This window comes from Quercus robur, chromosome 4 (assembly GCF_932294415.1).
Source record: "Quercus robur chromosome 4, dhQueRobu3.1, whole genome shotgun sequence".
NCBI classification, from domain to species: Eukaryota; Viridiplantae; Streptophyta; class Magnoliopsida; order Fagales; family Fagaceae; genus Quercus; species Quercus robur.
Genome location: NC_065537.1, coordinates 56,750,916 through 56,769,987, shown reverse-complemented (window position 1 = coordinate 56,769,987; position 19,072 = coordinate 56,750,916). Strand labels below are relative to the sequence as shown.

The window sequence follows — 19,072 nt, the reverse complement described above, 5'->3', positions numbered from 1 at the left end:
CACAGAACAAGACCATCTCTAAGCCCCTAAAGCTCAGCAGCAAAACTATTGGTTGCTCCTACATGTCTTGTGAACCCAGCAATCCAACTCCCATGCTCATCCCTAACTACTCCTCCACAGCCAGCCCTCTCCATACTCCCTAAAACCGATCCATCTGTGTTCAACTTTTTCCATCCTGCCGGCGACTTTTCCCATCTAATTCTCTTGCTGATTTTACGGACTTGGTTACGAGGAGAAGCTACACAAAACATGAACTCAGTAGCTTGGTTATAAATCTCCTTATGCAGATTCGGATTTGGGCTCTTTCTATTAAAAACACAAGAGTTCCTGCTCTTCCAAATGCTCCACACAACAAAGTTAAACATGATTCTCCATGGTGGCTTCCCTTGAATAGTACTACAGCTCCCTTTCCCATTGTTTTGCAACCAATTATGCAGATTGCTCCTCCAAAAAACACTACTATCTCCCTTTACACCCAACTGACTCCATCTATGCTTTACCCTTGGACAGTCTCTAAGGGCATGCAATATGGTTTCCAGTTCTCTATGGCACACGGGACACCCTTTATCATCCATAAAGCCTTTTCTAGCAAGACAATCTTTCACTCCTATGCTATTGTGAACACATCTCCATAGGAAAGTCTTAATTTTTGGGAGAGTTTCTAATTTCCAAATCCAACCAGCATCTATAATTTCCACATCATCCACCTCTCTAGCAAAGGAATAGGCACTTTTGAGATCAAAGCAACCTCTAGCATTACCTCGCCAACCAATCCTATCCCTACCTCCATCCGCTAAGGAAATAGGAATGGCTTGGATAGTCAATTTAATTTCAGGGGTAAGCTCAAAGGGAATTCGGTTCCAATCCCAAACTCCACTCAACAAGACATCTTTAATCTTCCATTGGCTTGCATCACGAGTTAAAGGACCATGAATGAGGCCGCGAATAGGGCCTTTACAAGTCCAATTGTCCACCCAAAAGTTAAGAGAACTGCCTCTATGAAGCACCCACATGCTGCCTTTATTGAAGGTATCTCTACCCTTTTTTATGGCTCTCCAAATCTGAGAGCAAGGCAGTCTATCCATATTGACAGCATTTAGTCTCCTGTTGCTACAACATTTTCCTTTCAACACTTTCACCCACAAAGCATCATCCTCCGTATGTAACCTCCAATTCAACTTGGCAAGGAGAGCAGTGTTTCTGCCTTTTGCCTCTTGCAATCCTAGCCTACCTTTATCTTTTGGTTTTGTAACTTTCTGCCAACCAACCCAATGGATTTTCCTCGTAGTCTCCGAAGAACCCCATAAGAAATTTCTATTAACCCGGTCCATGCCATCCAAAATTCTCCCTGGTAAGTAAGTGCCTTGCATAACGTAGGAAGGAATTGATGACGAGGAAGCTTGAATCAAAACAGCCCGGCCAGCCAAGGATAGCAAGTTCGCTTTCCACCCCGACAATTTTTGCTTGACTCTATCTAGGACAAAATTAAAATCTTGGGAACTGGAACCCAGCTGCTTGATGGGAAACCCAAGATATTTGCCAAGAGATGCCGTGGAAGCAAACCCAAGAATATCACATAACGATTCTCTTGTATCCCTATCCACATTAGGAGAGAAGTACACTCTAGATTTGGTAATGCTCACCAATTGCCCCGATATGCTACAAAATTCATCAAGGACATCTCTAATAACAGCACACTCCCTCCCATCTGCCTTCCCAAATAGGACTAAGTCATCCGCAAAAAATAAATGCGAAAACGATGGTCCACTTTGAGAAGCCTTAACAGGCTGCCACCTTTTTGCCTCACATTTTTCTTGAATAAGCTGGCCTAGGAAGTCCATACACATTATAAACAAGTACGGGGAAAGCGGATCTCCTTGCCTGATTCCTCTCGAAGGATAGATGGGGTCCAAAGCTTCTCCATTCACTAAAATTGAGGTCGAAACTATTGAAACGCAGCTCATAATGAGGTCAATCAGATCAGCGGGCGCAAGTTTGCTCTAAAAAGCATGCCTCTTATAAAGCTCCACTCAAGCTTATCATACGCCTTCACTAAATCCACCTTAATGGCCATATACCCCACTTTCCCTTTCTTTTTGCTAAGAGTGTGAACAATTTCCTGCACTATGATTGCATTGTCCATACCTTTTGTTGTGAAATTTTAAAATACTCGCAAGTGTACGAACCGTACCGAAGTATAGTTGGACAAGAACGAGGTCTAACCCATTGGGACTTGTATGAACGTAGGAAAGTTAATTAAACCTTAACCAAATTAATCCTAATCTAGTTTAAATAAAAATTGGTTGGTTACAATAAAATAAACTGAGCAAATAATAAAATTAAGCAAATAGTTAAACTAAGCAAAATATATAAAGCAATGAAAAGATGTAAACAATCAAGGGAAATGAATTAAGGTTTTGGAATCCGCCTTGTAAGTCATATCAGCATATATTTATGATCATCAATTTTTCCCAACCACTGCATGATAATCTAGAAATCAATCTTGCTATCATGGAAAATATCATCATTTAAACCCTTATTTTAAAAATCAAAAGCATGTTCTTCTTCGCTTCTTAAGTATAAAACCAAATCATCAATTGTATCTATAGCCAAACAAATCACAAGATATATCAAATTCTAAAAATCAAATCATAAATTGTATCCATTAACAGACAAATCATAAGAGAAATCTAATTTTATAATCAAGAATTAATAAACCAAGCATTCAATTAATTAAGACAAATCCTAAATCATGAGAAAAACATGATTGACCTCATATCTAGAATCTCATCTTAGTCAATTGATATAAAGCAAGAACAATTTAAATCATTAAAGAATAATTATTGTGGGAAATATCAAATCACATAAATATTACTGATAATCCTTTACAAGGTTTCATCCTCAACCTTAATTATAAATTTAGCTACTCATAGTAATTGAAAGAAAACATAAAAATAAAATACTAACAATTAAACTAAACAAATAAAATAGAGAAAGAAATAGTCACAGTGCTAGAGAAAAGCCATAGACAAAAAGAACACATTCTGCTCCTACACACCAATCCTAGCCGCAGCCTCTATATGTTCAGTCCCCTCAGCCCTAGCACTAGCCTCCCTAAATTTTGCCCTAAAGAGCCTTTAAATAGGTTAAGGAATCCTATTACAAGTTGAATTCCCGTTTGGAGAAAATCCCAGATTTTTAGGCTTCACTTAACTGACTATTTTGGCCCATTTAACATCAGAATTTGGACTTTTGGTAAACTACAAAGTTGTAGCCCTTTAAGATATCGTTCTAGCCCAACTTGAATCATCTCGATTGGACATCTGAGCCGAAAGTTATGATAAAAATACTAACTAATGTGCAGTCTGGAATCCTAATCCGAATTGGACTTGGATTTGGCGCAAATTTCCTTTGATTCCTTACTCCAATTGGACTTAAATTTAATTGGGTTGGTCTTTTCTTGAATTCATGCCTGGCTGGATGTAAGTTGGCTTAATTCAATTGGCCTAGCCCCACTTTGCATGTAAAGCCCTTGTTACCTACAACACAAACATATTATATAATCAGTCACAAAATAACATAAAAGTAAGGCTAAATATGTAGATATGTGAGTACTTTATTGTATATATTTCATGCACATCACCTTTCCTCCCTGGCACAAAGGCAGTTTGAAGAGGAGATATAAGCTTATCCAAGTAAGGCCTAAGCCTAGCAACAATAACCTTTGCAATCACTTTATAGACTGTATTGCATAAACTAATAGGCCTATAGTTACCCAAAGTCTCCGGCCCTTGAATCTTTGGAATAAGGACAATGTGGGTCCTATTCAAGAATTCTGGCACTTTCCTCTCAACAAAAACTTTCTTCACTAAATCAATCACCGAGTTGTCAACAATCAGCCAGAATCTATGGAAGAACCCCACATGCAAGCCATCCGGCCCTGGAGCCTTAAAAGCCTTTAGAGACCACAAAGCATTTTTAATTTCCTCCACTGAAGCATCCCCACTAATACTCTCCTTTTCCTCATCTGACAATCTGCCTTGCCATGTAGTGGTAAAAGGAATAGACTCAGAAGCACTAGAGAGAGAGGAGGAGTACACTTCGATGAAACCACTCCTAATTACATTTTTAATTGCCTCATCCTCATACAACCACTCCCCTACTGAATCTTTAATCGCCAAAATTTGATTCCTTTTTCTCCTAACCAAGGTAGAGACATGATAAAAGGCAGTATTACGATCTCCTTGAATCATCCAATTAACTCTAGACTTCAAAGCCCAAATTTCTTCCTCCTGGTTCAGCACATTATCAAGCTCTTTTAGCAGCTCACTCTCAAGATTTAGGAGGAAATTTGAAGGTCTAATCGCTACAGCCCGCTGAATACCATTTAGGCGAGCCATAATATTGTTTTTTCTAGCAAACACATTCCCAAATTGCGTTCTATTCCACTTCTCTGCCTCTTTAGTAAAACAATCTATAGCATCCGCAAGCATAGGATAGTGTCTCCACGATTGAGAGACTAAATTAGGAAAGGTTGGGTCAGACAACGAACAAGTTTGGAACTTGAAAGGTTTCTTTCTATTAACAACAACTCTAGGCTGCATTTCCAGAAGCACAGGGCAATGGTCCGAATGACATCTAGTCAAGTGAACCACTTTTGCTTCAGGGAACATAAGGCACCAGCTGGGATTTACAAAAAATCTATCAATCCTCTCTTGAATGAGAGCTTGAATATTTCTTTTATTTGTCCACGTGAAGCGCGGAACAGAGAACCCAATGTCTATCATACTACACTTATCCAGACATTCCTTAAAAAAAAGCGATCTGTTAACACTAACCGCCTTGCCCCCAAATTTATCACTATCCATTAAAGGCTCATTAAAATCACCAGCTAACACCCAAGGCATATCATGCATCTCAGCAACTTTAATTAAGTTATTCCATAAAACATGTCTTTCCACAGTTCTAGGACTAGCATAAATTGCAGTAAACAACCAGCTGGAGTTAGAGTTTCCTACCTTTACCACGGTATGAATCTCCTGTTCAGTGTTGGCTAATGCCGTAATCTCCACTCTGTCAGAATTCTACAGCATCCATAAACCACCCGCATATCAAATGGTCTCTGTGTGGATAGCACTATCAAAAGGTAACTGATCAGTAATCTCCCTAGCCCTTTCACCTCCAATTTTTGTTTCCATCACAACCAAGATTGCAGGATTATGGCACCGGGTCAATTCCCTAACATTTCTCTGAAAAGAGGGCTTCAGAGCGCCCCTACAATTCCAAACTAAAATATTCATGATAAACGGGTGCTCTAAGGGATGACCTTTATCAGAAGGAAGAAGTGCCATCAACACCACCCTCAAGCTCTATCCGCTCCAGGACACCACCATCTTTTCTGTCTGCCTCTCCCTTGGAAGCATCGCCCGCTGCATAAATAGACACTCCCTCAAACCCGCTTCACTTAGCATGAGATTTAGTGCTATTTGCGGCACCAACTTCCATATCAGAAAAATCCTCCCTTCCATCTTCACCATTGGACCCCTCCGCTGACATTTCGCTATCCCCTCCATCGCACTTCTCTCCATTCAAAGAGGCATCGTGATCTCTGCTACACCCACCTCTGAACTGAAATCCCAAATTAGACTTAGACCCGGTTGAAAACTAACCCTGAGACGGCAAAACCATAAAATTTTCTTCACTACCCAACTCTTCTTCGTGTGGATTTCTTCCCAAAACATTACGAACCAGAGGCGGACCAGCTCTACTCTCTTTCTCACCAGCGCTAGCACGATTAGAATGAGAAGGAGATTGGAATGCCCTGTTCCGTGCCAAGCCCTTCTTACCCTTAACTGAAGCTTGCGGGTTGGGCTTACTGGGCTTGATAACTGCTACTCGGTCACTGGGCTTAAGTGAAATTTTGGATTGCACAATACTTGGGCTTGCTTCATTAGATTCATACACCGGTTTTGGTCCTTCCTTCATAATGTGCTGGACTGCATTAGCCACTTGGAGCCCATCAATAATTCTCTGAGCTAGATACTTTCTTTTAATATCTCTACTCGGCCCATTGCATGTTTCTACTGATCCTGGAGGCATGAATGGTCGTGTCTCCTTCCCTACGCGAGTTTGTCCATGCTCCATGCTCATTGTGGTCCCCTCGTGTCTTTGTTATTTTGCCCCTTGTTTCTTGCGCATAACCACTACCCAAAGTCCGTAGGTACTCTCGAGTACACCCTCTTGCGCACTATCATGCACGTTTATGTCGGGTCCCACACTTTGCTCGGCGCTATCAGAATCATGCGCATTGCATGTCTGCGCCTCTGTCACACCATCAGGTTGGTTAACCTCCTTGCTCGGCGGCGATGGCTGACGGATGACAAAAGGGCACTGCTCCTTACGGTGTCCTATTCTTCCACACCCGAAGCACAGTTTGTGGATTCCCCCGTAGCACACCAGCTGCTCACGTTTCCCTATCAAAATGGCCATGACAAGCGGCTTCTCGACATCAACCTGAACGCAGAGCCTGGCAAATCTCCCTCTAGATTCAGAGGCTGTATGTGTGTCCACTCTCAACACATTACCAATCGCTTTGCCTATCTGAAGCAAGGCCTTCGCATGGTAATACTCTATCGGTAGTTCATTCAGCCTTATCCACACTGCCGCTGAAGAAACATTTGCCGTCGCCGGTAAAAAATCTGGTTCCCAAGGTCTAATGGATAAAAAGTGCTCTCCAATAAACCAAGGTCCCCTTTTCAGCTAGGGATGGCAATTTCGGCCCGACCCGCGGGTACCCGGTCCGGCCCGACCCTAATGGGCCGGGTTTTACCCGGTCCGATTAAGGATAGGGTCGGGTATGGATTTTTAAAAAAAAACCCGAAGCGGGTTCGGGTCGGGTCCGGGTTTTATTAAAAAAACCCGAAACCCGACCCGAAACCCGCCCCGAAACCCGCCCCGTTTAAAACCCGGTACCCTAAATTACTAAAATACCCTTTATATATATAAACCTATAATTCTAACCTAAATCCCCAAATCTGAAATCACTCACTCAGCCTCCAGCCCTCCCTCACGCAGCACGCAGCCCTCCCTCACGCAGCCCTCCCTCACGCAGCTCCTTCACTCCCTCACTCCGACTGGCAGCTCTCCCTCACTCCGTCGCCCATCTCCAGTCACGCACAGCTCTCCCTCACTCCCTCACTCCGACTGGCAGCTCTCCCTCACTCCGTCGCCCATCTCCAGTCACCCATCTCCAGTCACCCATCTCCCTCACTCCCTCACGCAGCTCACGCAGCTCTCCCTCACTCCCTCACGCAGCACGCAGCTCTCCCTCACTCCCTCACTCCGCAGCTCATCTCCAGGTTTGTGTCACCGACTCACCGGTTCTTTTTTTTTTTTTTTTTTTTAAGAGACCTGAAGGGGTATTGTTCTGTTCTTAAAAACCATTTATTGATTTTAGTGGTGGTGAACTTGTATTAAGTGAATTTAGGTAATTGTGAATGTCATTACTTCTGGGAATTATTTTTTATTTTTTTTGGTAATGAATTTGGCTTGTCCTGATTCCCAAATTTCCTCTGTTTTCCTCTAGCTAGAACTTAGAAGTCTGCATTCGGTATATTTACAGTATTATGTGTACCCCTCCATTTGACATTTGCTCTGTAGGATGGAAGGGAATATGTTTGTTGGTCATCCCGGTTTTTGCTTTTGTTTGTTTCCCCCTGAAAATATCCTCTAAACACCATTGTGAACTTTGATGATGCTGATATCTTCAACTAGAACTTTGATGGGTAGGTTATTTACTTATTTTTCCAGAAAACTAAAGCTAAGTTTTTGTCATTTTTCAGTTTATGTCTCTGACTAGTGTTACATAAATGAACAAAAGATAGAGAATATTGCAACACTCAGAAAATCTTAACTATAGAACAATGTGACATACCCTAGACTATTTAGAAGAACAGAAACAAAATTACATTTGAGGTGATTTTTCTCCCGGTACCTTCAGAGAAAGGACAATACCTCTCTAATGATAGATCTAATTTTTTTAAGAGACCTGAAATTGATTCAACAGTATTTTTTCATCTCTGTATCTGCCTCCACTTATTATCTCTCTGCCTTCTTAGTATAAGACACATGAATTCTGTACCAAGCTTTTGATCTATTTACATTTGATCTAATACAGATTGCTTTTTTCTGATTGGTTTTGTATACTTATACGGGTTGCTTTTCTGGTAAGGTTTTAAAGACAGTATATTGTTATTCTAATAGAATTAGAAATTTCCCAGTAAGCATAGTTGTTATACTCTTTGGATTTCTATTATGTCTTGTGGAATATCTTGTATTGGTGATATTTGGGTATTGATATTTGTTTTTACTATGTATCTGGTGGATTGATATGTTGGGAATGTTGGGATTCCAATTGTTTACCTCTTGAGAAGTAAACACCAGAATTTCAGAATTCAGATACCTTTTGTAATTTTCTTTTTTTAGAGAATTTGGAGTTTAATAGGATTGGCTTATTTATTTTTGATTGGCAATTTTGTATATGATTTTGTAATTTGTTTGAGAAATTGAATATCCCTTTTTGCAAAATGATTAGTAGCTCAAAGCTTGCTCTTGAACAAAACTTATCAAATTTCAACATGCAGATCCTAAAACGGAGATGGAAGACACAAACACAGACACAAACAAATCTGATTCTTCCTCGCCAAGTGGTTCTCCCTTGAGAACCGGACGTTGTCCCTTGCCGACTTTGCGGTCTCCTTCGCCATTTTCACGGTCACCCTCACCATTGTCACCTGGCAGTTCACCCTCAGGATCACCATTAAATGAGTAAGTGTTTGAATTTGTAGTTAATCAATGAGTATGTGTAATAATAAATTTTTGATAATTTGTTTTGATTCTAACTCCCAAACTTTTGAACCAATTAGGAATCCGAAATCTCCGACGGTGGACTTAGTAGGAGAAGACTTAGAGGTAGAGGAACAAGAAGGGACAGAGAGAGAGCAAGAGCCTACAAATGAGGACTTGGATACAAGTAGAAAAAGAAAGACTACCTCAGATGTTTGGTCTCACTTTACAAGGAAGAAAGTTGACGGAAAAGTTAAAGCCCAATGCCATCATTGTAACAAACTTTACTTGGGTGAGTCTAACCAAGGTACAACTCATTTACGTAATCATTTAGCAAGATGTCCACGAATGAAATTTAAAGATATAAGGGATATGAGACAACAAGTTTTGATCAAACAACAAAATAAGGTAGATGGAACCATGAGTTTAAGTACTTATCAATTTGATCAAGTTAGAGTGAGGAATAAGCTTGCCCGTATGGTCATCCTACATGAATATCCTCTTTCAATGGTTGACCATATTGGGTTTAAAGAATTTGTGACCGATCTTCAACCTATGTTTAAACTTGTCACAAGAAATACTTTGAAGAGTGACATTTTTAAGATCTATGATAATGAGAGGGAGAAAGCTTTGAAGATGATGGACAAGAATGGAAGTAAGGTGGCCATTACAACCGATATGTGGACTTCAAGTAACAAAAAGAGAGGGTTTATGGTCATTACCGCTCATTTCATTGATCATACTTGGATGTTGCAAAGCCGGGTTCTAAGGTAATTTTTTTATCTATAAATTGAATGTTAAAGACTTTACATTTAGAATGATTTTTGAATTATGTTATAATTATTCATATTATTTTTCTAGGTTTGTTTATGTTCCTTCTCCACACACAAAAGAAGTTCTTGCTGAAGTCCTTGTTGATTGTTTTTTAGAGTGGAACATTGATAGGAAGTTGTCTACAATTACTGTTGATAATTGTAGTACTAATGATGCCATGCTTAGACTTCTTTTGAATAAGCTTGATTCTAGTTCTCTTATGTTGGGTGGGTCTATGTTGCATATGAGGTGTGCTGCACATATTTTGAATTTGATTGTTCAAGATGGGTTGTCTCTTATTGGTGATGGTATTGAGAGGATTCGTGATAGTGTGATTTATTGGACTGGATCACCAAAAAGAAGACAAAAATTTGAAGAAAATGCACGTCAATTGCGTGTTCAATGCACCAAAGAGTTAGTCTTAGATTGTAAAACTCGTTGGAATTCAACTTACTTAATGCTTTCTACTGCATTGATTTATAAAGATGTTTTCTCACGTTTGGCTAAACGTGAAATATCTTATACTTGTTTACCATATGATTATGATTGGGAGTTAGCCAAAGATATTTGTGGGAGGTTGGAGTTGTTTCATAGTGCGACTGAGTTTTTCTCTGGTCGTAAGTACCCCACAACTAATATGTATTTTAATGTGGTGTGTGAGTTGAAAATTGCATTGAATGAATGGAGTGTGTATTCAAATGAGATGATAAGTACGATGGCGGAAAGTATGCTTGCTAAGTTTAATTCTTATTGGGCTAATGTTAGTGTTGTTATGGCTATTGCTGCTATCTTAGATCCAAGATATAAGATGAAGTTATTAGAATTTTATTATCCTAAAATTTATGGTGATAATTCTAATTTGGAGATTGAAAAAATTAAGAATCTTTGTTATGATTTACTTGATGAGTATGGAGATATAAATGAGTCCTCTGTAGATAATGAAGGAAGTTCCCATGTTCCTGCTAGTACTTCAAGCCCTGTGGCACAAATGAAATTTAGGTTGAGTGGGGCAATGTCATCTTTTGATGAGTTTGTGAATAATAGTTCAAGTAGTTCAAAGAAACATGGGAGTGCTAGAATGGAATTTGATCATTTCATTGATGAGGGAGTGTTGAAGAGGAGTGAAGATTTTGATATTTTGGGATGGTGGAAAAGTAATGGTTTAAAGTATCCTACTTTACAAAGGATTGCAAGAGATATTTTAGCCATTCCTATTACAACTGTTGCTTCAGAATCGGCCTTTAGCACTAGTGGGAGACTTTTAAGTCCACACCGTAGTAGGCTACATCCCAAGACTATAGAGGCAATGATGTGTGCTCAGAATTGGTTATGGAGTGAAATCAACGGTTAGTAATTGTCTAATTTCTATTTATAAAATTAAAATTGTAGTTTTATATTTGCTAGTTACAATTTGATATTTCATTCTTTAATTCATTGTTATTGTAGGTTCTTCAACTATGTCCGGAGATTGTACCGTTCAAACAATTCTTGATGATGGGGAGCCTAATGAAGAGGATGGGAGTTGTGTCACAATTATGGATGATTAGACATTTTGTAATAATTTAGTAGCCATTTTAATTTCTTAAACTTGTTGGATTAATTTGTTGGTTTGTAATTATTTTAAGCCTTTTTAGCATTTTGTAATTTTTTAGCCTTTTTAATTTGTTGGTTTGTGGAGGATAAGACATTTTGTAATTTCTTACACTTGTAGGATTTGTTTTGTAACTTTTTATTTTTGAATTTCTTGAACTTGTTGGACTTTTGATACTTAGTTCTTGGACTTATTGGACTTATTGGATTTATCTTATTTTTATGTTTAGTTGGTGATTTTAGTTATGATTTATTGGTTTATAGATGTATTGATGTTTGGTGATTTATTGATTTATAGTTATGATTTATTGGCTGCCCAATGAATGGGCTTGAATTGGCTGCCCAATGAATGGGCTTGAATGGGCTTGAATTGGCTACCTAATAATGCCTTGAATGGGCTTAAATTGGCTGCCCAATGAATGGGCTTCAATTTGGCAAAAAACAGCTCAATGGGCTTTAAAAAAAAAAAAATTTTAGTTGGGCCAGATTTGGGCCCAACAGGTTAAACGGGGCCCGCGGGGCCCGCGGGGCCCGGCGGGGCGGGTCTGGGCCCCGGAAAAAAAACCCGATTATTATTCGGGCCGGGCCTGGGTTTAGGGTCTTGGCCCGCGGGTCGGGTCCGGGTATGCAAAAACCCGGCCCGAACCCGACCCGTTGCCATCCCTACTTTTCAGCATAGCTTCATAATCTTCTCTCAAAGAAAATCTTGTGAGGAAGAAGCCATGGGTTAAGTCCACACAGTCCAATCTTCTAGCCGGCCTCCAGAAAGCTAACAATCTATTTTGAAGAAAATTTAACCCCACAGACCGCCCATAAACCTTAACAATGAGGGCTTTGTACCAAGGGCTACGAATCCTTTGCTTAAGCTCCTTTGAGAATTTCACAGCCACCAATCCTTCCCTTAGACCTTCGACCTCCTCATCAGAATCAATGTCGTCTTCCATGAGGTTTCCAAAGTTGAAAGCTTGAGTGAACGCACCAGGAATTTCACCGACCAGTTTATCTTTAAATGACGTGTGTTTGCTCCAAAAACCTCCATCATTCCTTGGTGAGGAAGCAGCTGAGTCCAGCCCTTCTTGGAAACCCGCATGACTTACGTCTTTAACTTTTTTCTTGCTGCACAATAGTTCTTACTGTTCCTCCCTAGAGAGAGCACGAGAGCACTCAGGATTGAGCTTTGTTTTGGAACATAGAGTTCACAATGCATCACTAAAAATTCAATTTGGCTACTTATAAAAAAGTCTTTATTGAGTGGGAAATAGCTAGTAGATTTGGCTTCTACTAGGTATGAAATAAATAGTACTGCAAAGTATATAAACAACAAAAATTAGGAGATTCCTCCTACAAGGTATATAAACAACTAGTAGTATTGCACTTCTGATAAAAATGTAAATCTAAGATTAAAACTTAAGAATTGAGCAACTAATTTAAAACATAATATAAGTATAAACATATCATGTACTATATGTATAAAAATATATGTTATTTAACATGTACAATAATGTATTAGTTGCAAATAAATAGATACACACATTGTGGGTTTATTAAAATGTACCCTTTGAATTCATTAGGATAAATTAAAAGAATGATAATAATAACTATTATATTATCTATTAAAAAAATTATAATTGATAGATAAATTATATTGTGAAAAGGGATTACTAAAAAGGGCATGCATATGGTGGCAAATAGCATTCGGCTTTTGGTTTGGGCCAAGCCTGCGTGAACATGCGAAGTCACATTAGTGCCCCTTAGAATTACGATTTGACTGATTATGTTTTTCCCCTTAGTTTGAGAGTTTTGCACATAGTTGTCACTTATATTAATTAAATAGGAAAAAACATGAAACTTAACATGAAAGAAACTATATTGATATTTTTGAGATAGAAGGTAGAAACTTTATTGATATTTTAAAATCTATGTCTTTGTTGAAATAACTAGAATATTATATGACTTTGGTCCTCAAAACAATCTAAGAGAAAGTTGTATGATGGACGAGACAGTGATGGGTGGTGGCTGCAAATGGTTGGTGGTTGGTTTGAGAGAGAGAGAGAAGGAGAATTAAAAAAATATGTTTTTATTTTTAGCATTTGTGTTGAGAAAAATACTTTGACACCCCTTGAACTTTAGTGTAGTTTATTACACCCCCTGAACTTTTATTTTGGCCAATTTACTCCATGAACTTTATACATGTGCAAAATAAATACCTTAGTCTAACTACCGTTAATATACTAATAGCAAAGGCAACATAAGATTCATGTGTAGTTTAAAATACCAAAATCAATTTTTGAGAGAGAGAGAGAGAGAGATCAAACAAAAACTGTGATGGCATCCCTTCGGCACCAGCACTAAAGTTCTTTGTCCTGTCATCAAGATCATAGATGTAAGTTTATACAATGATATAACGTTTTTTTAAAAAGGCGATGATATTTGCTTATAATAAACATTTGGTAACCATTAGAAGAGATATCATGCTAGTAAAATTCCATTTGACATTTGAGTCATCTGACCTCCCATCCCATTATGAGCTACAAGTTACAAATCGAGTATTATAAAGGTGTTTTCTTTTTTCTACAAACAACCTCTCATATAGAGAACTTCAACAACTGCTCTCAAAATCCATAGAGTACTATATTAGATTTCCAACCTTTTTCCTTGCAGGTTTTATTTCGTTCCATTCACAACATCTTTATCCCCCTTCCAAAGTCAATCCCAATTGAGTCCAACCTGCTATAGTCATGATTCTTGCCGGAGAGTTCAACTTCCACATCATGAAAGCATCTCACCCCCCCCCCCCCCCTAAATCCATATCCTCTTCAACCATTCATACTAACACCCTAATCATACTGATTTCACAATAAATCCCAAATTTTAATTTACAAACCCTAACCTTATAAACCCCAATTTAAACTACACGTGGGTTTCATGTGTGTTTGCTGTTAGAATATTAACGGAAGTTAGAGTGAGGTATTAATTTGGCAAATGTATGAAGCTTATAGAGTAAATTGGCCGAATTAAAAGTTTAGGGGGTGTAATAGCCACTACACTAAAGTTCAGGGGGCGTCAAGGCATTTTTCCCCATTTGTGTTTGTACTAGTATGGTGTTTGGTGTGCTAAATGCTAAAAAAAATCTAGCATTTAGCACATCTACTTCTAGTGCTTTAATGCCAAATTTATTTGGCATTTGACATATTTCATGGATGTAATTTTTTTGTGTTTGGTGTGCTAAATGCTAAAAATTTAGTACGCCTGATGGTTGTGCTCTAATTAACAAGAGCGGACAAAGACTAAATTCATATGAAAATTAAATGGCTAAAACATAACCCAAAAAAATTAAGACTAAAATGACAAACAAAAAATAACTAAAGTAATGATGGAAGAAAAAGAGGTCGTAGGGTTCAATATGTAATTTAGTGAAAGAAAGAAATAGAAAAAAAGAAAAAGAGATTAAATTCAATAAGTATTGGCCGTAAAACTTTTATTTTACACCCTCCAATCCTTGTGTGATATGTCAACTTATTGAAACTTAAAAAATACAACTTAACACACATGATCAAGTCTCTTTAATGCCCTATTAGCCTTGAAAGTTAAAACGGATTAAAACTATTCCAACACCCATTCCTATCAACGATGGAAACCTCCAAGCCACTAGAAATGTTGTTAGAGTATGGAGAAGAAGTTGAAACCACCATTAGTGTTGTGTTAGGTTTATTATTATTATTATTATTTTCCTGATTTTTTCTTGATGGGTTTGGGTTTTTTTTTAGGCGTCAATTACGTATTTTGTATGGCTTTTTTTTTTTTTTCTTATGTATATTGGAATCTCGATGGTTAATTTTTCATGGGTAATTTTTCTTACTCTGATACCATGTTAAATTACCGATTGTCTCAAAAGTTTAGGTTATTGAGATATAGTAAATTTAATCATTTATACTTCTAGTAAATCTACTGCCATAACTTGCCTATGTGGTGAGTTGTAAGTGGTGGGTCCATATTTCCACCACTTACAAGTTGTCACATAGACAAATTGTGGCAAAGTTATGAAAATGGCTGCGATATCAAACTTACTCAATTGGATGCGGCAAGTTTTAGTCTTTTATTTGCAATAAGCTGATGTGTCACATTGTTATTGGAGGTGGTAAAACCACCATCCATTCGTATGGAAAAACAAGCATAAAGCACCACCACCCACGTTAGGCGAGTTGGTACTTCCTCAAGCCTTAAAGGCTTGAAGGGTTCATGGACCCAAGTTTGAGTGGTCCCGAGGTAGGGAGGGTGGGGTTATACGGTTGATTGTCAAAAAAAAAAATAAAGCATAAAGCCGAGCAAAATGACATTGTGGCATCCCAAAACCCTTTTGCTTAAAACTTTACGCTCCATTTTCTTCTTCTTCTTCTTCTTCTTCTTCTTCTTTATTCCGAACATTCAAGAAACTCTCTCTCTCTCTCTCTCAACTAACAAGAAAATGGGAACCTTTGACATTCTTGGCGATCGCCAGTCCGATCAAGACGTTCACACCCAAAATGGTACTCTCTCTCTCATACACTCAAAACCTGTTTTTGTTCAATATATTGTTGTATTGTAAAGGAACTGACTAAGGTTGTTTTGATTTTGGCTGTGTTTGGTTCAATGTAAAATATTTTCCGGAAATGTTATTTTTGGGAAAGGAAAATATTTTCAAGTGTTTGGTTGCATTATGAAAATTGTTTTAGAAAACATTTTCATGTGTTTGGTAACATTCTGAAAATGCTATTTTCCTACAAATTTTTCACATTTTCTCAGCCATTTTCTCAGCATCCAAACAAATTTTATTATAGAAAATTTCAAAATATACACTTAACACAACCAAAAATCAAAATAAAAACATTGATCAAGAGGAAGAAAAAGTGAGATCGGAGGGAGACAGAGTGACAGCCAAATCCCAAATCCAAACCCAGCCAAATCCCAATCCACAGAACAAATCATAGCCAAATACCCATCACTTGCAACCACCAATAACAACCCACAACCACCGAAATATATACCCACCACCGAAACAACACCACACACCACCGAAACTCCAATTCCACCCATGGGAGCAAACTCTGGAAATCAAAAGCCATAATCGACGGCAAGCAAGCAAAAGCCACGACCCACGGCAAGTGAACTCCAGCGAGCAAAAGCCATGACCCACGGCAACAAACCCAAGCAAGCAAAACTTCGCCTTCAAGATCGGAGAGGTGGGTCTTGGGTGTTTATGGATCGGTGATGAGGGAGGAGTGGATCAATAATGGCTGGCGATCGGTGATGAGGGAGGCACAGCCCAGATGGCGGTGCCGTCAAGATCAAGTTCAGGTGATCGGCCTCTCTCTCTCTGACGGTGCGATCTGGGGTTGGGGCCGGTGCTGGGTGCGACGAGACACGCTTCTAGTGCGATCTCCTTGTTGTTTCTCTCTCTCTCTCTCTCTTCTATTTTCCTAGGGTGGAAATCATTTGAAGGTAAAATAAAACCTAAAAATGAATTTCGGGTGAGGCAGGGTATTTTACAGTCAATGCGAAAAATGAATTCCGTTTGACCCAGTTTTCTGGAGCTACCAAACACACACGTTTATGGAAAAGCATTTTCGGAAATGGTTTGAAGCCAAAACAAACGCAGCCTTTGTTTTGTTTTTGTTTGGTCTGTTTAATGGTGAAATAGTGATGGCATGTGGAGCAATTGCTAATAAGGTCAAATCCTCACTAGGTCCTGTCAAACTTAACAAGGTATTGCTACTTCTACTACTTCCGTTACTATTGTTGTTGATGTTTTTTGCATTTATTTTGTTGCAATTTTGCTTCTTTTTGCTAGGTTTTTATTTTTATATATCTTTATTTTATGGTGCATTTTATATTTTGGGTCTGTTGGAAAAATGTGTTTTGAATTTAAAATAAGCGTTTGTAAAAAAGTTATGAGGAAACAGGGTTTTGGTTTTTAACTCTTTTAATATCCCAAAACACCTAACCAAATGGACCATTTATAGCAAGTGTGTGTGCATGCTCGGGTGCATACTATTTTTTAATATTCATTTACAATGTAATAGATTTTAAAATTTGTAATTATTTTTGTAAGGTGTTAAATGACCAGTACGCTTAGTTTTGTTCATGCGATTTGAAATTAAGCGTATTGCTTCTTCTCTAAGCTATGACTTTGCTCATACGTGAATGCATGATGGGTTGGAATGATATTTGTATAAGGCAGTGAAGATTGAAGGGTATTTTTTTGTTTATTTGTCTTGTGCATTTTTTGAGTTCAGAAGGTTACCAAACTGGTAAAGACTATGGGGGTGTTTGGATTTTCAGTTTCCATCACCCATAACTCAAAATATGTGGGTCCCATGGTTGAATGGTTTGTTTAGGGATGTTTTCAGTTTTTGTTTCCATCACTCAATTCTCTAATTTTTGAGTGATAAGTTATGGAAACTGAAAACACATTTTAGGTGTTTTTAAGTTATGGAAACATAGTTATGATGGCATTTTGGTAAATACACACACATTGAGGGACCCACGGTTAGAGGTCCAACCGCAACTTTTGACCTTTTTTTTTCACTGGGTTCAGTGAGTTTAGGTTATCTTTTTCTTCTTCTTTTTTTCTTTTTCCTTTCACACTGGTCTTCTTCTTCTTCTTCTTCTTCTTCTTCTTCTTCTTCTTCTTCCTTTCACATTGGTTTTCTTCTTCTTCTTTTTTTCTTTTCACTTTCACGCTGGGTCTGGTCTAGTCTTCTTCATCTTTTTTTTTCTTCTTCTTTTCTTTCCTTTTTACATTGGGTTTCTGGGTTTGGTTGCATTTTTTTTTCTTTTTTCTTTTTTTTTTTCCATTCCTTTTCACAGGGTTTTTTTTTTTTTTTTTTCTTCACTTCACACGATCTTTTCTCTAACACACAAACACAAACCCACAAACATGTGCATCCACACAAAAAAAACCAGCAAATTTGAAAGACTCCATACTAATCCAAATCCACACAAAAATGACCAAATTATCAATTATTAAGCTATAAATACAAGTGGGTTTTTGTTGAAACTTTGATTTGGGTACCTGAATTTTGGTTGTTGTTGCGGTGGAGGAGATGGGTTTGTGGAGGCTTTGATGAAATGGGGTTTTGGAGATGGGTTTTTAGGTTTGATGGAGAAGAAGGAGGTAGATGAAGAAGAAGAATAAGAATAATCACCTCCTCACGCACGTAATCATTGATTGGAGCTCACCCAACCCGCGCCGCCCCAACCTCAAAAAAACCCTTCTCGCGTTGCTGCACCGATCGTCGGAGGTTTGGTGAGATAGGTCCGGGTTGAAAGGGACGTACTTAGCAGAGAAGAGGTGGGAGAATGTTGGGTTGTTGCAGCAAGCCTCGTCGCGGATGTTTTCATCGAGTGGGTGGCGAGGTTTGGAGATTGAGATGGGTTTTGGCTATTGTTGCGGTGGAGGAGATGGGTTTGTGGAGGCTTTGATGAAATGGGGTTTTGGAGATGGGGTTTTGGGTTTGATGGAGAAGAAGGAGGAGGTAGATGAAGAAGAAGAACAAGAATAAACAGGGCTGAAGGGGGGAAGGGGAAATGAGAAGTGAAGAAAATATATGGGGTTCTGAAGGTTCCGCAGGTAGCCAGATAGGCTAACAAAAATCACTGAGTGAGGAGTCAAGCATGGGTCCCACAAAAAGTAGAAAAAATTGGGTGATGAGAAGTTAAAAAAATGTGCCAAACAGGTGGGTATAGGAAATTGGGGTATTTTAAGTGATGAGTGACGAAAATTGAGTGATGAGTGATGAAAAAAAAAAAAAAAAAACCAAACAGCCCCTATGTAACTTAATAATAG

At 38.5% G+C, this 19,072-nt stretch overlaps 2 protein-coding genes across 2 annotated transcripts; one reads left to right on the top strand and one right to left on the bottom strand.

Annotated features, from left to right (window-relative positions):
* Positions 1 to 26: 26 nt before the first annotated feature.
* Positions 27 to 6,150, bottom strand: LOC126722215 (uncharacterized). The gene is made up of 4 exons (XM_050425361.1): positions 5,749 to 6,150; positions 5,500 to 5,628; positions 3,644 to 5,084; positions 27 to 1,828 (listed from the first exon to the last, which is right to left on the bottom strand). Exons 1-4 carry the CDS (start codon positions 6,148 to 6,150, stop codon positions 27 to 29), a joined length of 3,774 nt encoding a protein of 1,257 aa, XP_050281318.1.
* Positions 6,151 to 7,045: 895 nt separating this feature from the next.
* LOC126723063 (zinc finger BED domain-containing protein RICESLEEPER 2-like) lies at positions 7,046 to 11,428 on the top strand. The gene is made up of 5 exons (XM_050426299.1): positions 7,046 to 7,358; positions 8,643 to 8,826; positions 8,925 to 9,614; positions 9,706 to 11,003; positions 11,104 to 11,428. Exons 2-5 carry the CDS (start codon positions 8,657 to 8,659, stop codon positions 11,202 to 11,204), a joined length of 2,259 nt encoding a protein of 752 aa, XP_050282256.1. The 5' UTR covers positions 7,046 to 7,358; positions 8,643 to 8,656; the 3' UTR covers positions 11,205 to 11,428.
* Positions 11,429 to 19,072: the final 7,644 nt, after the last annotated feature.